The sequence below is a fragment of the Leopardus geoffroyi genome, chromosome A1 (genome assembly GCF_018350155.1).
Source record: "Leopardus geoffroyi isolate Oge1 chromosome A1, O.geoffroyi_Oge1_pat1.0, whole genome shotgun sequence".
NCBI classification, from domain to species: domain Eukaryota; kingdom Metazoa; phylum Chordata; class Mammalia; order Carnivora; family Felidae; genus Leopardus; species Leopardus geoffroyi.
In genome coordinates, this window is record NC_059326.1 from 122,777,126 (window position 1) to 122,800,761 (window position 23,636).

Consider the following 23,636-nt stretch of genomic DNA (forward strand, 5'->3'; position numbering starts at 1 on the left):
GATTCAAAGACGGCATAACTGGACAGTTAATTTAACTAAGAAGCTGCTGCAGGAGTTCGGGTGGAAACTCCTAATAGAAGTGATGAAGAACAGAAGACAGGTAGGAGAACTAGGCTCACTGGAACTTGGGAAGGATTTGATGCTGAGGGTCAGGGAAAAATAGGAGAGAATTAAGGCCATGGATCCATGATTTCATCTAGAATCTCCCACTGAGTTGGGGGAACATGAGAAAGAGCAGTTCTGGAATGAAAAATTAACTCAGGACACTTACTGGTTTGTGGTATCCTCATGGCTTTTCATCATCCTGGATTGATTTCTGTTTCATTGTTTCTCGGCCTGATCTGTCTTATTTTCCTACAAGTTCATTGACAGGAGGGACCATATCTTGTCTCAATATCCCTTAAAATGCCTTTTGAAAAAACACTCTTATCAAATTGTTAAAAATGTCATTCTTGGGGTGTCTGGGTGGCTCCGTCGGTTAAGTGTCTGACTACAGCTCAGATCGTGATCTCGCAGTTCATGACTTCAAGCCCTGTGTCGGGCTCTGTGTTGACAGCTCAGAGCCTGGAGCTTGCTTCGGATTCTGTGTCTCCCTCTCTCGCTCTCTGCCCCTCCCCCACTAGTGTTCGGTCTCTGTCTCTTTCTCTCTCTCTCAAAAATAAACATTAAAAAATTTTTTTAATAAACATTAAAAAAAGTTTTTTTAATGTCATTCTTGGAGCGCCTGGGTGGCTCAGTTGATTAAGTGCCCGACTTCTGATTTTGGTTCAGGTCATGATCTCAATGGTTTGGGAGTTTGAGCCCCACATCAGGCTTTCAACGGACAGTGCAGAGCCTGCTTGGGATTCTCTCTCTCCCTCTCTTTCTGTCCCATACATGCACACTCTCTCTCAAAAGAAATAAACTTTAGAAAGTTATTCTCATAAAAACAAATGAACATATGTCTAAATGTTATGTACTTCATTAATTAAAGAAACCAATCAACATCACTCATCATAAGGGAAATACAAATCAAAACTACAATGAGATACCACCTCACACCTGTCAGAATGGCTAACATTAACAATTCAGGCACCAACAGATGTTGGCGAGGATGCAGAGAAAAAGGATCTCTTTTGCACTGCTGGTGGGAATGCAAACTGGTGCAGCCACTCTGGAAAACAGTATGGAGGTTCCTCAAAAAGCTAAAAATAGAACTACCCTACGACCCAGCAATTGCACTACTAGGCATTTATCCAAGGGATACAGGTGTGCTGTTTTGAAGGGACACAAGCACCCCCATGTTTATAGCAGCACTATCGACAATAGCCAAAGTATGGAAAGAGCCTAAATGTCCATGGATGGATGAATGGATAAAGAAGATGTGGTATATATATACAATGGAGTATTAGTTGGCGATCCAAAAGAATGAAATCTTGCCATCTGCAACTATGTAGATAGAACTAGAGTGTATGGTGCTAAGTGAAATAAGTCAGAGAAAGACAAATATATGATTTCACTCATATTTGCAATTTAAGAAACAAAACAGATGAACATAGGGGGAGGAATGTAAATATAAAATAAACACAGAGATGGAAGCAAACCATAAGAGAACCTTAAATAGAACAAACAGGGTTGCTGGAGGGGAGGTGGGTGAGGGATGAGCCAAATGGCTGATGGGCATTAAGGAGGGCACTTGTTGGGATGAGCCCTGGGTGTTATGTATAAATGATGAATCACTGGGTTCTGCTCCTGAAATCATTATTGTACTATACGCTAACTAACTTGGATGCAAATTAAAAAAAGAAAGATAGAAGGAAAGAAAGAAGGAAAGAAAGGAAAGAAAGAAGGAAAGAAAGGAAGGAAGGAAGGAAGGAAGGAAGGAAGGAAGGAAGGAAGGAAGGAAGGAAGGAAGGAAGAAACCAGCAGAACAACTAAGCTGGTTCATGAAAAGTTTGAAGAATGGGAAAAGATAGGCTGAAATGAAGACAATAGGTTGGAAACCAGACAGGTTAATTTGTATACAGGACAAAAACCTAATTTTTGGGTTTTTCTTCTTCTATAAAGCAGAAATAAAAAATATAGGTCACACCTTATCAACTTTCTCTAAGTCTGTGACTGTACATGTGTACTCTCATCAATTGTTCCATTTCCCCGAGGTCAAATAACTTTCTTTTTTTTTTTAGTTTGTTTATTTTTGAGAGAGAGCGTGAGTGGGGGAGGGACAGAGAGCCAGGGGGACAGAGGATCCGGGTCTGCGCAAGCCCAACGCGGGGCTCTCGAACTCACAAACTGTGAGATCATGACTTGAGCTGAAGTCAGACACACAACTGACCTAGCCACTCAGGTGCCCCAAATTACCTTCTAGCTAGCATGTTTGAAACTCCTCCAAGGTGAAATTATAAAGATACACACTCATCATTTTGTCTTATTCTTATTTAAGATATTTTTCTACATACTTTCCTATAGTAGCTCTTAGAATATTTAATGTGCATTTGAAAATTTTTCAATTTATATCCTGTGCTGTATAAAAATAGATTTGAGGTGGTATAAATTAAAGGCTAAATTAAAGGCAAAACAATAAAATCAATAAAGTAAAAAAACAGAAAGAACTGATAGGATGCCATAATTAAATTTTAGATTTGTTCGTGCATTTCTAGGTATGGTAAAATAATTTGCACAGTAAATTATCTCTTTATAAAGGAATAAAAATTCTGTTCCTGAGGTGGTTCTTATTTAGTTTTGTTTTTCCTCCTCCTCCTCCTCAATTCTAAAAAAAACAAAGTGTCATATGGAGCTTCATATGTCAGATGGATAACATACATGTAGTGGCCCTTGTTCTCAAAATTTTACAGTAATTACAGGCACAGATTACCAGTGACTATTTGTTACTGAACTTTTTAAAAAAAAATTTTTTTTTTCAACGTTTATTTATTTTTGGGACAGAGAGAGACAGAGCATGAACGGGGGAGGGGCAGAGAGAGAGGGAGACACAGAATCGGAAACAGGCTCCAGGCTCTGAGTCATCAGCCCAGAGCCCGACGCGGGGCTCGAACTCACGGACCGCGAGATCATGACCTGGCTGAAGTCGGACGCTTAACCGACTGCGCCACCCAGGTGCCCCTGAACTTTTTGATCAAAAGGTTCTATATGCACATAGAATGTATTTGTCAAAAACAGATTTTTATTTGAAGTATCTTCAGTGAGCAAAAAACCCTTCATAATTCAACCTCACATTCCATATGTAACTACAAAGTTCCTTAAACAAAATAAGCATGCTCCGTCAGCCGTTTGGCATAGATCTTTAGCCAGGAGGTAGGCGAGCATTTGTCTAAATATCTGCACTTGTGTGACTGTGCTTGCTCACCTGGAGGTAAGAGGCAGCGCTGTATCCTCAGAGGGATCCCTGTGTGTAGATGTTCACTCATCTCCTAGGCACTGTAGTAGGAAGTGTCTCCCATCCCCTGCACTATCTCCAGGAGACAGTGGGGTACTCTCTTCATGAGCTAGGAGAAGTCAGTTGAGTTGCTGACATGATGGCATAGTTGAGTTATGTATCAGAATTAAAGTTCATCAAAACAGAGTTTTTCATTTATAAAATTAGATAGAATCCATAACAGTAACGGCCAATTTCCTAGAATATTGACATGCTTGGTACCTTTCTCAAAGAGGTTCAGTCAGTTGTAAGGCTTCATCAAATAATGCAGGTTGTGATGTCTTGAGGGCTGGGGCTTTGTTTTAGTTTTCTCTGTTTTAATGGTTTGACACGGCACACAGATGATTCCTAGAAAAGAGTAACAGAAGGTTGTAATGAACTGATGAGTAATGCTTTTTGCTTAAGCACTTAAGTCAACTAAAGTTTGCTGCAGTTAAAAATAACTGGATACAACTGAAAAAAGAAACTGTCTTGGCATGGGTTTTTGAAGCCCACCCCCAAATACCATTATTAGTTTTACTGGTTCTTAACAATGACCTACAAAATTGTACCTCATATTGTGCCATCTCGGTTCTTTGTTTGATGCATACATGGGTTGTTTCCCACATTAAACTATAAGCTCTTTGAGGGTAGACCCATACATACCAGGCCATAAGGATGGGTACATAATGGATGCTCACATAATACATACTTGTTAACTTGCTACATTTAGTGACCCTGTACAATAGGAAACAAAGGCGGTGGATAAAGGAAAAGAAATATCTGGAACAAGGATGGCAAATACCCGTTAAGATTCTCTCCCAAGTTACACTCAGAGCAGGCATGCTGAATGATCATTGTTCCCTCCTCAGAAGTGTAAATTCTGCCTTCGATTCTTCACCACAGTGCTCCTGACAGGTGCAATAAAAATTGAGAGTGAACACATGAGGAGAAAAATGTTTCCTATCCTTGATCACTGTCATTATATCGATAGCTCTGATTTGCTTGAGCCTGTTTTTCAAAATACAGTTAAGCACAACAAGGCAAAAACAAAAACCTATGAACGATGCAAGATAAAGTTTTAAAAAATGCAGCTTGTTTTATTTTTATATAAACTAAAACACCAGAGCTCATTGATTCCTATATTAAATACATAAATTATAAAATAACCATTCATAAAACTTTACATACAATAAATTGATTCCCATCTCTACGGTAATACATACATTACATGTACATGTTCAGTGTACTTCAGAGGGATCATCCTGGTGAAACTCAATTTATATTTCTCTCGCATTAATAAACAAGCACTGAACCAATATATGGAGTCATGCTAATGAGATGGAGATAAAGAACCCCAAATGAGGCAGTTGATTGGATGAAAGCTCTGAGAAATTGGTCCCCTGGCCACATTAGTACAGTAGGCATCTGGGGAATCATGTATTCAAATACACTGGCTCTCTACTTGAGTCCCCAAAGAATTGTATCTTGAAGGTTAAAACACGCATAAACCCTTCTTGGAACGAGATTTTTAGCTGAAAAAATAATGGGACTGTGGGATAATATTAATGCTGTAGATCATACTGGACTTTCTGTTGCTCTTTCTAGAAAGCCAGTGGCATCACTACAAGGCTGGTTCCCGGCCTGAGTAATTGGAAAACCAATCAGTAGTTCTTTGCCTCAGTCAACAACAAGGAATCGTGGTAGTGAACTGAAGGTAGGGGAGGAAGGAGAAGAGGCAGGGAAGGAGGAGAGCACAGACACCAGATGCTAACCCAAAATATGAGTTACCTAGCAGCATCAGAAAAACCCCTTCCTGAAGTCCTCAGTCCTAGGACAGAAGTACACATCTAGTAAGTGCTCACACCATCATACTATGTACAGAATATATATGCGCATATATGTACATATTTATAAAAGTGTTTGGATTTTGATCTGTCTCATTGTAAGAAGTTACTATAGTTAATGGGGGAAAATAGGCACATTTTGTGAGATGTCAATCAAAGGTAAGTGATTGCTGTTACTACTGGATGCTGAGGATGTGCTTTTGGGAAATTGCATCACCCACACTTTAGCAAGTTTGTAGAATCTTGATTGTAGGCAAAGTTGGACACAAACTTCTTTAGCTACACCACCTCCATCCTACAGAACTTTGACATAACAAGGATGGAAATACAAGCACGGATGCAAAGATCTCAATGAGAAAACACAAATACAAAATCAGGGAACTTCACCCAGTCGGTCACCTGCATCTCTGAGTATGATACATTAGGTTGAATATAGCAAGTTATAATCCTTCTATTTTTGTCACATTGCTCCTTGAAGTAGATCTTTAGTAACTTGATTAAACATTGGACTTGGACCTTCAACAAGAGGTTTCTTTAGGAAGAATTGAACTACCAAATTAAAGGCAACAAAGGAATGTGAATCTGCCCGGCCCGGTACTAAAATGAAATCACAGGATCAACTCCACCCTTCTGTTATGTCTGAATCCTCTTGCCAATACACCTGAAATTCAGTCTCAAGGTAATATATTATATAGAAGTGACAAGGCGGTTGAACACAATGGAAGCTTTTGTCCTTTAAGACCTTGTGACCTACTGTTTTTCCTTTTAGAAAGGAGAAGTCCACTTAAGGAAAGGCTCAGGCCCATCCTGAAAGCATGAACTCATGACATAAATAATCGTCTAAGGTTTGCTTTGATTACTGATCTCTCAGATGTTATATTGAGCTTTTTCAATATAGTAGATAATGTGTTGTATACATACACCATACGTATACTGTATATATGTGTATATATGTACATATATAGTGCCACTCTTTGACAGATCAAAAAAATGCAATATTTAGAAAATAAAATGGCTATGCTGTCCATCTATTTCGATGTAACATAACACACATGATCCAATTATTTAAACATCAACACAAATTATAAATATTATTTTTACAGCTCCCATGAAAACCTAGGCAGTTTTTAAAAAACACTTCATTTTGAAACAATGAACTTTTGAATTACATTGAAGACATTGAACATGTGAATCACACAGTGGGTTTACAGAAAAAGGCGACAATAAATACGCAAAAAGGAACAAGTTTATCAAAGATTTAAACAAAAATTAGTTGCAAAAAATACTGTAGCAAAAATTATTTGGCAAAACTATATCTTCTATATTACCAGAGAATGAATGTCCCCTTTCTACTCCAGCGATGACTGATGAGCCCTCTACATCATTTCTATCCTCCTGAAGAACCAGGCAACCTATGTGAACGCTTATTTGTGAACGGCAGAAAGATCAAAGCAAAATTTATTCTTCCACCTCTACACCTCCCTATTGGCAATGATTTCATTTATATGACATAGGTAAAAAGGGATCTGATACTTATTTTCAGCACATTCTAGTGTTTCCTAAAATAAAATGTGGGTGACCAAAAAAAAAAAAAAAAGGTTAGACAGTCAAATTAGTAATAGATGCTTGCTAGTATAGCCAAATAATTTTTGATTTTGTTTTTCCTTCCTCATGAAAATTTTCCTGCCATGAATAACTGTGCCAGAGTGGGACTTTCATTTTAGGGCAAACTATTTTTTAATATTATAAGTTATGTTTAATTTTCCAAGAGATGAATACTTTAAGAAAGATTAGGCAAATGAGCCCTGAAGAACGCTGTTCTGTTACTAACTCGTTGGCCAAATGTGTCAGGATAGTTAAGATGCAGAAATTAAAGATCAAAGTGGGGATTATGTACTCTCTGTAAGAAGTTCAGCCACAGTAAGCCTCTTCATTACTAATGAGACACTCTTTACTGTTGCTAAACATTATCTGCAAGGGAAGCATTCATTTAAATATAATTCATTTCTGTGGATCCATGAGTGAAACACACATTTACAATTTTGTTAAATTTTTTGTAATTGTTGAGTAACAGAGAGATGTACCTACCAAAATATTCAGCCTCATTCAAAGATATGTTAATTATGAGGATCAGAAGTAAGACTTGGTAAAATATCACCATTTAGCCTAAAATCTAGAGAACTTTGCTCATCTCTTGAATGTTAAACAAAGAATCTCTCCTTTTGCATTCACCCTAAAAACATCAAAAGCTGCTTAGGTGGTCATCCTACCTGTATTGTTCTTGTATGATTTTCTGTGTGTGTGATACAATCAGATTTATAACAGATAAGGTACATGATCAAGCCACACTAGTTTACAAATGTTTCTGATCATTTAAACCAAAGTCAGTGTTTAGATATAAAATTTAATATAAAGTTTCTTGGTGGAAAAAGCAAGATGAAGAGAAGGAAAGTAGGTATGATATAGCAGATGGAGTATGAATTTGCTCAGATGGACCCTGGAATGGCCAATAAAGAGCAACGGAAGACAGAAGTCAAAGACAGGGAAGAATAATTTATCCTCCTCCATATATTCTGAAACTTGAAAGGGCTGGGTCACAGACGGTAGTGGCACCTTCTTTTACATTGTCTGCACAATGAATGTGCTGTTCATATTTAGTGTAGAAAGTACCTAGTTGAATACAGAATCCAGCAGAAGGATATTTTGTATATTCCCAGTAGGATATATTACTGTACATCTCCCCAAAATTAAAATTAAATCAGACTAAAAATTAATCAGACTAATTATGTGATAACTATCGGTTTACTCCAAGCCTTAATTTCGTAGTTGGCTCTAAGATAAAAGTGGAGTTTGGTATCATGGCATGCATATGCAATAGAGAGAGCTAGGAGATGCCTATCAGTGAGATGATATTCTTCTATCTTGTTCAAAAGCATGAGATGATCTATTTACTATAGGTTATCAGAGATTCTGGCTCTGGATCTCTCAACCTTTATTGCTAGCAATATCCCAGGTAGTTTGATGGGAAAGCTTCAGTGCTGCAGTGCTTAGATTTAACCAGATGGAAGCACAATTTTATGACACAGGGGACTCTTTCTCAACAATATAAGAAAGTCAAATAATACAGCAGTCATAATTTTACAAAGCACTTTGTGCTACTTTAAGCACCTCTTGTTCGAGAATTGCAAAAAAAAAGAAAAAAACAACTTTATGAAAAAGCATTTAACCTCATTTTGCAGATGAGGAAACTGAGGCACAGAGAGGTTAAGTGACTGGGCCAAAGATACCTGGATCAGCAGTAAATAGAAGGACAAAAAGTGGGACCCCAGCATTCTAGCCTTTCTTGCCTATTCTTCAGTTATTGTTCTGGCTTTGAAAATGCCAGTGCTAAAACCAAAGAATAAGATACTGAACTCATGTCTGGAAGGATTTGTGTAGCATTTCATAGAAAGAGTTTCTGGTTCCCTACACACATTCTTTAGGCATGGGAGATCTAGCCCTGTAAATAAAACCTTGACAATTTGAAAAATTGAGGCTGTTTTGTTATCTACAGTCAATGAGGTGTAAAATTAGGTTTCAGGAACATTTATTGGCTCTCAGAGCTGAATCCAAGACTAAGTATCACATAACTTAGGAAAAGTACCAGTCTTCTAATTGCCTCTGGTAGAAAACGACCTTATCATAACATATGTTGCTTCTGTATAAAAAAAGTAGAGCTGTCTTGCTGTGGTCAGCTCTCTGGGGGAAAAAATGTTATCAGTCTAAATGACAAGAGGTCAGAATGCTCTAGGCATATCAGGATACTTTAAAAAATAATCATCATTTTATTTAATATTCACATCTCTGTGGCAAACTCAACTGTTGGTAGAAGTTTACTTATCGCCTCTATTGTGTGTTTTTACTCAAATCGTATAACATATTTATTTGCAGGCATTTTAAGCAGCCATTTGAAAACCGGTATTTTAGAAATGGATTCAAAGATGCTCTCTGGCCCGTGTTCCCTATAGACGTTGGCATTCGAAAAAGAACTACGTCAGGGAGCTTGTGATTTAGAGCATCGTCTTCTTAATTTTCGATAGCAATGAGATCAGTCTGTTCGTGGAGGAACACAGATGTGACAGAAGGCCAGGGAAGCATCAAATCTGCTTTTATTTCTTATGTTACATTTGCCGAGGTCCTTTGCCTCGCCTCGTTGCCAGTTTAGTTGGGGCTCACTGTGATCCTCTGTCATCTGTGGAATGCATTCCACAAGCTTCACCTTTTGCAGAAAGACCAACGGGAGACTGCTTTTCTTCCCATTCACACTGTAGATGTCTCTGTTCCTGAGTTTTAAACAACAATAAAGACAAAAAGCAAATCCCTGTAGTAAGAAACCAGACTTTTCAAATGAAACATTTTATTGTAAATAGCTCCTCATAGGTATTCCTCGTGCTTCATTCCCCACCCTCCCTTGTTTTTTGTTTGTTTGTTTTGATTTTTTAAAATGTTTATTTCGGAACTAGAGTTTCCATGGGGTGTAGTGTTACATTAAAATGATCCCCCTGCACAGCAGGGGTAGAATGTTTCTTTGTAACTTTGGTTCCATGCCCAAGACACATCTTTCCTTGATCTGCTGAAACTGTTTCCATTGCTGATTTTTTTTCTTTACACAATATATGTTTATACTTCTTCTCTTCTGGTTTGACATATACATGTTTCATTAAATGCAGCATATATTGTAGATTTTCAACAGGGTCATGTAGGAACTGTCAAGTAAGAAACCTTGAATAATGGCTTTAAAATACACAGTTGTAGTCCTGGCTACAGGGTAGTTCTTAGCATTTGATCTCCCTCTCACTGTTGTAAACATTTCTGCCATCTTTGAAGGTTTAGAGGCATTTGCCTTTCTGGGGTCTTATCCATGTTTTCGGTTACTCTGTAAAACAGAGGGAAAATTCTTTAATCATCATTTCTGTCCATGGCTGAAACCGGAAAAAAGCTCTTTTTTTTTCTAAAGAAAAAAAAATTCTTTACCACCTCTTTGAGCTCTACGATCTTCTTTAAGTTACATCAATGAAGTTTCTAAGCTTAATTACTTTGATTTTAAGTGAGAAAACAGATGATCTATTTTAAGGGTTACTGCAACATAATGCACATAAAGCAATTAACAGTTCTTGTTTCATAATAAGTGGCCTGACATATTAGCAATTACGATTGTTGCCTTTTCTTCTGTGGCCTTCTAAGACAATACCTTAAGAAGCTCTAATGAATTATATCCCCAAATATAAATGTAAGATTTTAAAAAGCAGGTCTGTCTGTGCCCTTCAATGACTTACTTTTATGTCACACTTCCTCCTCAACAATTGTATCCAGTACCAGATGGTCTCCACCCTGAGGTCCTGACCTGGGAACTATGCCATACAGGGTTTCTTCATTGGCTCCAGTGATCTTCCTGAAAGAGGTACGTCCCTGGACTATGCCAGTTAGGATTCCTATCCCTATTCCTCTTTAAGTCTCTATGTCTGGGTTTTTAGTTGGTTAGAAGTTAAGGACATAATAATCTCTTCCTCCAAACAGGCAAAGACAGCACAGAGGACATGTTATCATGTACTATTTAAGAACCTGGCCTGTTTCTATATAATATATATACAAATATACTATATGTATACAAATATATATACTACATGTATATAGTATATGTACGTGTGTGTATAAAATAAATATGTAAACATAGAAAGTCTTTTACTTACAAACTTTCAATTTATACATTCTCAGAGATAAATCCTAAATTCTGTTTCAAAACACACAGGCATCATTTCTGCCTGTCACAACTGAAGTAAAGCCCATCATTTGAATAAAACCATGTTGGTTTAAAAAAAAAAAAAAAGGGCTTGTAGTCTCCCAGAATATTAAATTTCTGTACAGTGAGTATCTGTAAAGGAACTAGGAGCAAAGCCACATTTATTCAAACGGACATTCCGAATACGTGAAGCACTAGCCATCGATGACCAATTTTCAGTCAACTAAAGGTCAGAACACTATAACTCAAACTGTATAGAATATAAATTCATCTTGGTTCTGAAAGCTGATATTACAGAACCTCAAGGATTCTTTTCAGTGGGTTCCTTAATTTCAATGAGCTTTAGTTTCCTCCTCTGTAAAATAGCGATTGCAGCTATCATTTCTGAGAATTTACTACCTGCCACCAGACTCTAAGTGAATGAACACAGTGATGTCACTTCTGACCTGTGACTCTAGTATCCAAGTACCCACCATGCCAATTGACTCATAGATGACACTTAGCGAATATGAGTCGGGTCCAATCGGCAGACTACTTATGTTCACCATTCTTGAGGGTTTTCTAACTGCTAGAAGGTAGTTTAGATCCTAATTTATGGGCCACATATTTAGAGGCATATTGATTAACAAACTGTAGCCACATCCTGATCTCTAGTTATCACAAGTAACTGTAAATCCTGGACAGCAGTCACGCCCTCTTCCTGCTTCCTGTGTCTCTATAAAGGTCACCACGACCCAACCAACTGTACCATCCAGACCCCTATGGGCCTTCATGACACCTTGCATCCCATCAGTCCTCATATACAGTTTATCATATGGTAGAATATTCAAAAAAAGATAGCTCTTATTATTGCCTCCATTTTACAGATGAGGAAACTGCCCCATGAGAAAGGCAGGAAATATTGAATGAAATGTAACTGAAGTCAGAAGATCAGGGGAGGCTTCCCTGAGTCCCTGATTTTACACTGAGATGGGCAGTACAAATGGATATTAAATAGTTGACCATGGTGTGGGAAACATGTGGCCCAAGTAGATGCAAGTGTGTCTCATAATGCATGATCCAGGACAGAATGCTTGCTATGTCCTAGGAAATTGGCTTTTAATGAGTCTTTCTATGTGCCAGGTACTATATTGGTTGCTTTACTTATATAACATCAGTTAATCCTTAGGAAAATAGTAGATGCTAATACTTGCTAATTTTTTATATTAAGAAATTAATGTTTAGAGAAGTATAATAGTATTTATTTTGTAGAATCACTCTATTAAATACAATAGATATGAAATGTACTCTTTCAACCACAAAAGAGATAACCTCTTCCTCTTCCTTACCATAATATCATCACTACCATTAAGAAGTATTTATTGATTGGGGCACCTGGTAGCACAGTTTGTTAAGCATCCAACTCTTGACCTCGGCTCAGGTCATGACCTCATGGTTTGTGAGTTCAAGCCCTGCATCGGGCTCTGTGCTGATGGCGAGGAGCCTGCTCGGGATTCTCACTCCCTCTGTCTCTCTGCCCCTCCCCTGCTTGCGTACCCCTTCTCTCTTTCTCTCAAAATAAGTATATAAACTCAAACAAATAAAAATAAAGATAAAAATAATAAAAAAGAAGTATTTATTGATGCCCAACTATAAGCCAGGCACTATCTGGGTACCGGGGTTACAAGGATGAAGAAAACATGTACGGTCCCTGCCTTCATGAACCTATATACAATGAGGGAGAGAGGCATTATTAATTAAAAACAGCAACAACAATAACAACAACCAAAACAAGCCAAATGCACGTGAAATGTTGCTGGGAGTGAAATCAAGGAAGATTTCCCTGCAGGAATCACAAGTGAGCTGAGTTCTGAAGGATGAGTGAGTAGGTGTTTACTAGATAAAGCAGGGTTGAAAGTACCATGCACACAAAGACTGTGTGGGCAAACCCCTGTGGTAGGCAGAAGGGAGCAAGACTCATCAAGGGAGATCCTAGAGCAAGAAAAAGCCCAAAGAGACCATCTGCAGTGAGATCACACAGGGCTCTGTTGGCCACATGAAGGGATTGGGATTTCCCTCTAATAATGATACTTTCCCAGGAATGGGGCATGATTAGATTTGTTTCCTAAAACGGACTCAGTGGCCGTGTGGAGAGTGAGTTATAAGAGTGTCTGGAGAAGCAATGAACTGAGTTAGGAGGGTATCCCCACTAGGACGTTGGGGTATTTGTTCATGTATCCTTTCCTGTGTTCACTTATTCTTGAGGTTATTCTCCAATGACATATAAAGAACAAATCACACACTTATCTTTGTATTACACTACTATGCTATCAAGGGCTACAATCTAACATGTCATAAATCTGCTTTCAATTTACCCAACTATTTACTCATTCATCTGTCTACCCTTTTGTCCATATGTCAACGTAAAATGTATTTAGCACCTAGTATGTATAAGACACTGTTGTAGACATTGAAGATACAAAGATAAATCATAAGCCCTACTCTATGCTTTCTTAATAGTCTATGTAAGACAGATAGGGAAACATTCTTAATATGACTAGATGAAGGCTAATAGATACATCTACATAAAGAAAGACTGATTAACTGGCATACAATGATTCATCTTACAGACCTGTCCTACCAATATAAAAGAATAAGGAGCGAAATTCTTTATTTGAAACAATAAATATAGTAGAGTTCCTGTTGCCATCTGTTTTCCACAGGCCACCTGCAGGCTTTGGTGGGAGGAGAGACTGAAAATTATAAATAAGAAATGAACATTTGCATATTTTAATGGCGAATTTGTAACTAATGACCTGTGGTGGCTGTTCTTATACTGCAGTATATATTTTTAAAAGGTTTTTTTTTTTTTTTTGGATCAGAACAATAATACAGTATTATGTGACTTTTAATATGTCTTATGTTACTAGACAGGAAGTGAAAATACAGAGCTATCAGGTTCAAGAGTTCGTGGTTGACACAGGAATCATTAAAAAGGAACCAGGGTACGGGTGCCTGGGTGGCTCAGTTGGTTACTCTTCCAACTTCGGCTCAGGTCATGATCTCGTGGTTCGTGAGTTTAAGTCCTGCGTTGGGCTCTGTGCTGACAGCTCAGACCCCGGAGCCTGCTTCAGATTCTGTGTTTCCCTCTCTCTCTGCCACCCCTCCCCTGCTTGTGCTTTGTCTCTCTCTCTCTCTCTCTCTCTCTCTCTCTCTCTCAAAATAAATAAACATTAAAAAAATTAAAAAGAGAAAAAAGGAACCAGAGTACGTAGACAAAGAATCATGATCACCTGTTTTCTGTCTGTCTTCCAAACTTCATAATGAACAGAGCTGGTTCTATTATGTTCTTTATTAAACTGTCCCTCTTCAGAAGAACAGGGTTTTCAGTGGGTTATTGTAACCTGGATATAACAACCCAGTGATAGCTATTTCTGTACTCCTCTCATTTTCTTCTTTCCTTTGTCTCCCGAAATAACTAATATGAAAGAATTTGTGGTACCCTACTTATTTCGAGTAAATATACAGAATGCATGGACAGATGATATCTCCTAAAACTACCCGGGGTTCCCCTCCTTAAGATAAAAGTCCCAATATAATCCAGACTTGCATTACTTAGCAGCCACTGAGAGCAATAAGGCAATAAGGGTGGCTTCTTGGGAGCCTTCAGCAGCTTCTAGATCATCACTGACAAAAATGACTTAGGTAATTGTAATTACTAAAAGGAAAAAAACCATGAGTTGCTTCACTTTAAGGAAGATATCTTTAAATATACTTTAAGTTAGTCTTGGGTTTAAGAGCAGAATATAAACCCTTAATTTAGTAGGAAAAATATTTTTATGATGATGTGTGTAGCATGCCTTTACTCTCTGCAGACAAGCCAAGCATTTTTCTCCCTGATTTTTTTCCTATCTCTAGCTCATCTGCTATGGAGATAAAAGTGGCATTAATCAATTTCCAGGCATGTCTTATTTAAATCTAGATTACTCCCTGAAAAGAGGAGATGAAACATCAACTACTTGTTCTGGTTTAGGTGGTAAACTACTTGATAATGGTAGAGGTTATAATTTCAAACTTATATATTGACAAATTCAGTAAACGTGATAGACAGCTTTTAAAAATAATACCAGCTAAGAGTTGCTGATGATTGAACTATGTTCCAAGTGATGCAATTAGTCCTTTATATGCACAATCTCATTTAGTTTTCTCAATATAATACCATGGTGTGGGTAATACAACCACTTTACAGACAAGGAAACCTAATCTCAGGTGGATTAAAGCTACCATGCCATAGCTTGTAAATGGCAGGATCCAAACTTAACAGTATATCTAACTTCGAAGTTGTAACTCTAAACTACTCAGCCATTTTCCCATACGTATTTTAGACTCCCCAGATTCCCTGTCACATTGATCTGCTATATCCTTATTACTTATAATCATGATCTTTCATTCAACAGACAATTACTAAGTGTCAGTTATGTGCTACTCTGGAGGAAAAGCAAATTAAGTCTTGTACAACCCTCAAAGAGTCACACAAAATGGGAAAAGATAGAGAGATGAGCACAATGTAATTTCAAAACCCACTAGCCCAGCAGTACCACCCACATTTCAGAAGACGCCTCTGATTGCTTATCTATACAAACAGAAATGGCGCTCACAAAGTGACAGCAATGCCCTCTCCTTTGGGAGGCAGCGTGGTGCTTAAAAGTGGCTAAAAGCCTTTAGAGTGAGGGTCTGGGTACAAATACTAATCCTGCCAATTGTAGCTGTATGGCCTTGGAAGTTCCCGTGCTACTGTTTCTCCAACTGTAAAGAAAGGAATAAAAGCAGCCCTTACTTTACAGGGGGCATTTTGAGGATTACTGTATCTATAGCTCAGAACAGCCCCTGGCGTGTAAGGGTAAGCCATTAATGATGTGACTGCTCGAACCTACCCATTTTCTGACTAGTACTGATGAGTTTTGATTTTTCTCCCCTCAATTACCACATAGTACTTGTATCCTGTTTCTTTATTATTCTTGGTGGGGGGGGGGGGCTATTCGTTTTCTGATGCTCTGGCCATTCCTACCTCGTCCTAGAAAATCTCACCCATTTCACCTTACATTTTCATTCAATTTAAGAGACACAGTCTTTTTCCTATGTTCTGCAGGATTACCATCCTTCTTGGCAGACAAAGGACGGCTGGCAGGCTGAACAGAAACTCTTTCGGAAGAAAGCATAAAGCCAGAAGGTTGGTTATATGAGGACATAAACTTTCTGGGCATATATGCTTAACTGCTTCCTTGTATCAGGCCATGCTAATGTACTTTTGCTTGTCGGTTCCTCACGTAGGTAACAGGGTTGATACCCATGGAGAGAAAGTGTCTCTTCTCTATTTTTCAACTTGCTATAGAAAATGTTGAATAACATGAGGCCCAGGGAAGATCCCTGTGTAATGGAACTTAAGAGGAAAATCAAAGTGGACGCAGACCATGACGTATGGATTTAGAAGAGCACCTGGCCCTTGCTCATTTTTAAATAATGCTATTACGAGGTGCAGTTTCTGTACCCAGGGAGACATCAGACTCAGCTGGTATGCCTGTTAGAAACACAGACTGGTCCTTGCTTTCCACCTCTCCCACCCCTCCATCTCACCTCCACCTCCAGTAACCTGATCCACTGAGTTGGAGGTAAGGACTTGGAACCTGTATTTTTCATAGCTTTGGGAATCAGTGTCTAAGATTATTTATACATGTATTTGTGAGACAAAGACTTAATCATTGAGAAGTAATAAAACTCTCGTTTTTCTATATGGGCACTGAAAGTTAGCTTACTTGAAAAGAAGATCCAATTTCACTTAATAGCCTGCTTTCCTGAATTCTGATGAAATCAGACTGGGAGAAGGGGTTAAAAATAACCAGCCATTTTTAGCTTGTTAGGTTTACAGAATCCGAATTTTCAAGCTGGATGAGATACTAAAAATATACTGATATTTCTTCATTTTGCAGAGAGGGAAGCAAATCCTTCCATATATTAAAAGACTGATGAGAATACTAAGCCCCATAAACATCATGACTTCCCAAAGCAACACGGTTAACTGGAACAATATTCTTGATTTCCATATTTGGTGGTTACTTTATTTTTTTTAATAATCACCCAAATGGGGGGCCCCTGGTTGGCTCAGTCGGTTCAGCATCCGACTTCAGCTCAGGTCATAACCTCACAGTCTGTGAGTTCGAGCCCCGCGTGGGGCTCTGTGCTGACAGCTCAGAGCCTGGAGCCTGCTTCGGATTCTGTGTCTCCCCCTCTCTCTGCCCCTCCCCTGTTCATGCTCTGTCTCTCTCTGTCTCAAAAACAAATAAAAACATTTAAAAAATTAAAAAAAAAATCACCCAAATGGACTGGATCTGTTTCTCACTTTTTTTACTTTAATCTTTTTTTTAATTGAAGCACAGTTGATACACAATGTTACGTTAGTTCCAGGTGATCTGTTTCTCCTTTTATGGCATTTAAGCTAACCAAACCAAATGTATTTGTGTTTTTTTTTATTTATTTTATTTTTTTTTCAACATTTATTTATTTTTGGGACAGAGAGAGACAGAGCATGAACGGGGGAGGGGCAGAGAGAGAGGGAGACACAGAATCGGAAACAGGCTCCAGGCTCTGAGCCATCAGCCCAGAGCCCGACGCGGGGCTCGAACTCACGGACCGCGAGATCGTGACCTGGCTGAAGTCGGACGCTTAACCGACTGCGCCACCCAGGCGCCCCTGTGTTTTTTTTTTTTAAACCAAACAAACATGGGCATTACTAGTAACTGTATACAGCATCCTTCTGATCAAACACCTCTTAGAACCACATTTTGAGAATTAAATGAAATCTTACCTGAAGAGGCACCTTGACATCAAGGCCATAGAATAAAGGCAAGAGAGAAGAACAAGAATAGAAACAGAAACTGCAGAAGAAAAAGAAGAAGATTACATAAATCTGAATTTCTGTAGTGTCAACGAAACCTCAAGCTTTTCCACTTTACTCAGGTCTGACCACTTGTCACATACATACCAAAGACCTTTTGTTTAAAAAAACCAAACAAACATGTTTTACTTATCTATTGGCAAAACAATGTGAGGACTAACTGGTGTCAACCAACATCAACTGATACATTTTAGTTGATACATTTAGTTGATCTATTAGACCAACTGAGGTGGTCTAATAGATCATGGATCTAAGCTCCTAATTCTTTAAGTGAGAAAAGCAAGCACTGAACGGTTCATCAACAGTCTAATTGCATGTAATTGCATGTCATAGTAAAGCCTTGAATTTAGACCTCCTGGATCCTACTTTATTATATTATTGTCTGTTTTTTAATGTGTGACAGGGTAAATCAAAACTACAAAAATATGATCAGAGTATCCACTTCATCACTTAATGCTATCATTGTTTGGTTAATGTGAAGAAGGCATAGCAGAGAGAATATTAATATGTAAGGTAAACCTATGATAAATTATCTGCAGTGGGCTACTCCTGAGGTAGAAATGCAGACGCTATCAGTAATTACATCAGGACAGCAGGTGTATCCTGGGTCTACCCTGGATGAGCCAGGATGTGTGGTATCAAAGGTGCTTGTACATCAGAGGACGCCTTAGATAATGAGTGAATGCATGCTGCTGTTCAAACCTCCATGCTTCGCAGATATTCTCTTTCTTTGACTCGTAGAACTTAAATGGAGTCTGAATTGTGTCTCTTCGCTTAGAACTTTCTCCAGAAAAGCAGATACTTGGGTGGACAGACATGCTTGCATAGCAGTGGTGCATAACCAACTGCATACTAATTGCAGAAGGTCACAGGTCAGATCAGTGGTTTTCAAATACCAATTTCCTTGGTGAGGTACTCCTACAGAGTCAGACTTTGACCTTGTTATCACATTTCAGCACCATTTTGTCAGACACGACTTCCTTGAATAAGGGTGGTGTATGGCATTCTAATGTTGAGCATGTTATCCTCATGTGTCTTTTAAGGCCACTGTTTACAGGGCTCTGGCTTCACCATAGCAAAATTGTAGGGACAAGTTATAAACATGGTGCTAAGAGCCATGTGTTGGTGACTGTTCTAGGAGTCTGGAAAGCAGAAACTCTGTCCTTTATCTTTTTTTTTCCCCATTCTTCGAAGATGGAGAGTGGTAAAATGATGCCCGTAGTAGAAGATGGAGGGGAAAGGAGGCTTCCTCTACTCCTCTGAGGTCAGATATCAGCGCCGCCTCTCGGGGCATGAGGAGAGGCCCATCACCTCGCTGGCAATGAGATTCTTTGTCCAGGCAGTGTGGTGGGCCGAGCGTAGCACCTTGAGTCAGACACCCTGGCCTCTGGGCGTCTTGATATGGACTGGTTATATGGTCCTGGGAATGTTGTTTAATCTCTCTGACCTGTTGTTTTATTACCAGCAAAAAAGGGGATCCTGAGATCTGCTGTGTCTGTCTCACAGAGTAACTGCAGGAGAGTCAATGAAGCCGATGAAGCCTGCTTTGCATTCTGTGTCTCCCTCTTTCTCTGCCCCTCCCCTGCTCACGCTCTCTTTCTTTCTAACATAAATAAACATTAAAAAAAGAAAATGCCTAGGGTAGTGACATTAATAGATATTTTAAAAATCTACTCCCCTCCCCCCACCCTTTTTAGTCTGGTTTTCCTTACATGAATGGGGATGGAATCAAACTGAAGTTTGTGGTTTTAATTGTGACTTCCTCTTTGTCAGCCACAGAGCTGGTTAACACTTCGCACAGAAAATTACTAGAACCAAGAGCTAGCCATTTGAATCTGTGGAAAATGGAAGGCATCAGGCATGTGCGTTGACAACTGGAGAAGCTGGAAACAGTTCCCACCTTCTGTGGGTCTTCTTGCCAAACACTGGGAAGTCAGACTCAGTCCTTGGCTTACTGCACTTCACCTTTGCCTCATTCAGTCCCACAGAGCTAGGCAGCACACTTCTGAAATGAGGACCATTCAAATTTAAAATTTTGCAGAGGATGTGTACTTTATGTCTGGAAATTTTAAAAATTATACTTTTTAATCCAACACTCTCAGTGTTTCGTAATTTTCACATAAGTGGCCCTGTTTGTTCCTTGCAGAACCCACGAGAGGAGATGAGGACAAGCTCTATCATCCCCATTTTATCGATAAGGCTTAGACACAAGTCTCGGTCACATACCCAAGGTCAAGTAAGTATGTGAAGACCCAGCCGACGTAAGAATCCAGGCTGCTGATGGTCTGGCTCCTGGCCCCGACCAGCTCCCTCTGATCTCCCATGTATGGGCAGCTGCAGAAGCAATTTGGGAGGAAGAAAATCCTGACCGTTGTCTCAGAAGCAGCAGATGGTTTGCTATTTTCTTCTTGGGTGCCCAAGGAAGATGCAGCAAAATAGCCATATTCTTTGGCATCACAGGAATTCAGATGGGAACTCTAGGCAAAGCCTTTTGCGATCCTTGCTGTGTTCCTCAGCACGATGCTCCCCGGCATCACGGCAGGGTCACTGTTGTTGTGTTAAGATTGTTGGCCTCACTGCAGCTTGTTCAGCACTCCTGTGTGAGCCCTCTCCCGTCCCCCCACCGTGTACATTCCCAAATGCAGTCTTTCAGGACTATTATGCTTTCCCCTGAAAGTGTTGGCTGACTCTGAGGAGGCTTTCAGGCCACTGGGGGAAGTGACATGAGGGCTTCATCATCACGTGTCAACCTAAGTTTCTGGACTTACTGTGGAGGGGACACTGCAGCACAAGGAAGAAAGGGCTTTTTATCAATAGTAACAGGAATGATTTTTTTTTTTTTTTCAAAAAGGGACCAAAAATATTTTGAAAAGAAAGAGCAAAGTAGAGGCACAAAACTCATGAGAAATTTCTGGAAAGGAAATGAAGATAAGAAAGGGGAAGTGAGGAAAGAAAACACCCATAGCAAAAAACAGGAATCAACACAAAAGGCAAACATGTCCAGGTTAGGTTGCTGAAGACAGAACCTTTTCTGGAATGCTGGTGACTGACTGGAGGTGAAGTTTATATTGACTGTAACAACACCTGCCTCAGCAAGATACACAGTAACAGAAGAAACACAATGCGGTGAATGAAACTCCTATTATTTTCTGGTCTGAAAGTTAAAGACTGAAATTCACACTGAATTTAACACATACCTTTTCTTCTAAGTCCTTTATCTGTCTTTTCTGGATGTCTGTTTTATCTTCTAAGTCACGAATTCTCTGAACAAAGGAAAAAAGAGAAAGAGTTAGTGGGTGTTAACAAGAAGACTGTTCGTCAACCTAAAACACGAAACTTGCTACGAAAACATTAACATTAGTACTCACAGCTGGAAGCATCACATATACGTTTTCCCACACCCAGAAGACGGTTGGATTACCCATACTTGTCATGCAAAAGCACGGCATTGATTACATATGTTTTTAAATTTGCTACCCCTGTCTATGCACCTGTCTCTACAGACCTATCTCTGGGAGGGAGGTAACGTTCTCACCCCAGCGTCCTCGGGCTTGGCCGTGAGGCCTATTTGGCCAGTGGAACGTGAGTAGGAGACGCAGGAGTACCACCTGCTCATCGAGACAGCACTATGTCCTGGAACTAGCGAGCATGAAACTAACTGTGTTGGAGCCATTGGGATTGGGATTTTTGGTTGTTGATTACCACTGTAAAAAATGGCTAGTGGTGATATACATACACAAATGCAAACAGTCCCCTTGTTTTTTGCTACCCTTCCTTTCCAACCATGTTTCATCTCTGCTTCAGGGTAGAATTTCCTCATAAAACAGGATTTGCCAATTCTCATAAAACAAAGTAGAGATAAGACTTGGGCAAAAATTCCAAAGAGACAACTGATTAAGTTAGGAGAAAACTAAACATAGCAAAAAGCATAAGGAATCCTAAGGACAAAATAATTCCAGAACTATCTTTGAACTCACCTGTCAACTGTGTAACAAAATTCCAGTGATTTAAAAAGTGCAGATTTGAAATCAACATTACATAATTATTTGCAAGTGAAAAATAATCTTCAAATTTCTAGGCAACTAAAGGCCTTTTATGTTCATGGCACATGGTTATACAGTGTAAGTTTGTTATTTAATGCCTCTCTTGGGAATAATCAGAAAATGAGAACAGGAGTCTGAGAAGAAAACAGTGGAAGCTAAATGTGGTAATAATATAGAAAAAAGAGGTTTTTATAATGCAATATGTGAAGAAGAGGAAGCTAGAACAAATACTTGAACTTGAAAATCATATCTCCCTACTCTGAAACAGTAGTTCTCAACAGAGGATGACTCTGCCCCCCAGGGGAGCTTTGGCAATGTCTGGATATCTCTTAAAGTTATTTAATTTAATCTGAGGTATATAATTCAGTGGTTTTAGAATATTCACAAAGTTATGCAACCATCATCACTATCTGACTATCTGGACATTTTTTAATCACATGTGGTCAATAATCACACCTAGGGTGGGGGTTGTAATTAGCATCTAATAGGCAGAGCCCAGGATGATACACAGGACAGCCCCCTACCATAGAGAATCATCTGACCAGGGTGCCTGTGTGGTTCAGTTGGTTGAACATCCCACTCTTGATTTCGGCTTAGGTCATGAAGTCATGGTTTGGGAGTTTGAGCCCCACATTAGGCTCTGTGTTGACAGTGTGGAGCCTGCTTGGGATTCTCTCTCTGCCCCTCTCCCGCTCACACACACATGTGCATGCTCTCTCTCACCCTCTCTTTCTCAAAATATATAAAAACCAAAATATATAAACAAAAACCAAAATATATAAAAAACAGAAAAAGAATCATCTGACCAAACGTAGGGAATGAGAAGACTGAGGAATGTGTTCTAAAGGGAAGGGACTGAGGTTTGTGCAGGAGAGGATGAGGTGTTTGGGTCAGAGAGACTATCAAGGCTGACCGTGAAATTATAGGACAATGAATGATGGGTAAGAGAACGGGCCTGGAAGCTAATGGTGTGTGTACACGGGAGTGACGTGCGTGCTTGTGTATATTTCCACAGTGCTGCTCAGGCACCAAAGCTACACAATAAAAGAATAAATTTGCTAGACATTTCCACCTTGAGTGTACAGGTAATTCCTTTATATGTCTACTGAATGTGGAGGCAAGTGTTATCTCAACACAATCATGGACATGTGGGATTACTAGAGATTACTACAGTGTCTACTTGGCCACCAAGTGCATGTTTGTTGAGCAACTTCTTACAAAGGTCAGGACTATGCTGGATATAATGGAGAATACAGACACCAGTCCATTTTTGGTCCCAAAGAACCATTGGAATCAGATGGGGAGATGGAGTCTAAAACACAGGGAGAAACAAATTAAGTAGAAAAGGTAAACGATGGCAACGCCATTGTAACTTCATCACCAATCTCTAGTAAGTAGGACAGCATTCAGCACAAGGAAGTTGCCTATGCCTGTTAACTACATGAGTTATTTATGCTACAGTCGTGTGCTGCATGCTCTATTTCTTTCCTTTCCCATTCACTTGCCACCCCAACCAAGGGGGAACCTTCTCAGGTCCAAAAGAGACCCCTTTCTATCTTACCTGTCCTGCTAATCAGTACACCAAGTCACTGTTGTCTGCATCAGGACTGGGGTGAGAGCTTACTGCTAGTTCTTTCTGTTT

General features: G+C 39.3%; 1 protein-coding gene across 4 annotated transcripts in view; it reads right to left on the reverse strand.

Annotated features, from left to right (window-relative positions):
* Positions 1-4,468: 4,468 nt before the first annotated feature.
* The window catches only part of JAKMIP2 (janus kinase and microtubule interacting protein 2), a 178,685-nt gene continuing 159,517 nt past the window's right edge, over positions 4,469-23,636 (reverse strand). For 2 of the 4 annotated variants that reach the window (XM_045493077.1, XM_045493050.1), the window contains 3 exons: positions 21,149-21,214; positions 17,862-17,931; positions 4,469-10,156 (listed from right to left, as the gene is read on the reverse strand). In XM_045493077.1, the coding sequence (XP_045349033.1) occupies positions 17,881-17,931; positions 21,149-21,214 (117 nt within the window). In that variant the 3' untranslated portion in view covers positions 4,469-10,156; positions 17,862-17,880. The remainder of the gene's footprint in view (positions 10,157-17,861; positions 17,932-21,148; positions 21,215-23,636) is intronic. The other 2 variants (XM_045493059.1, XM_045493068.1) reach the window with 2 other exon arrangements.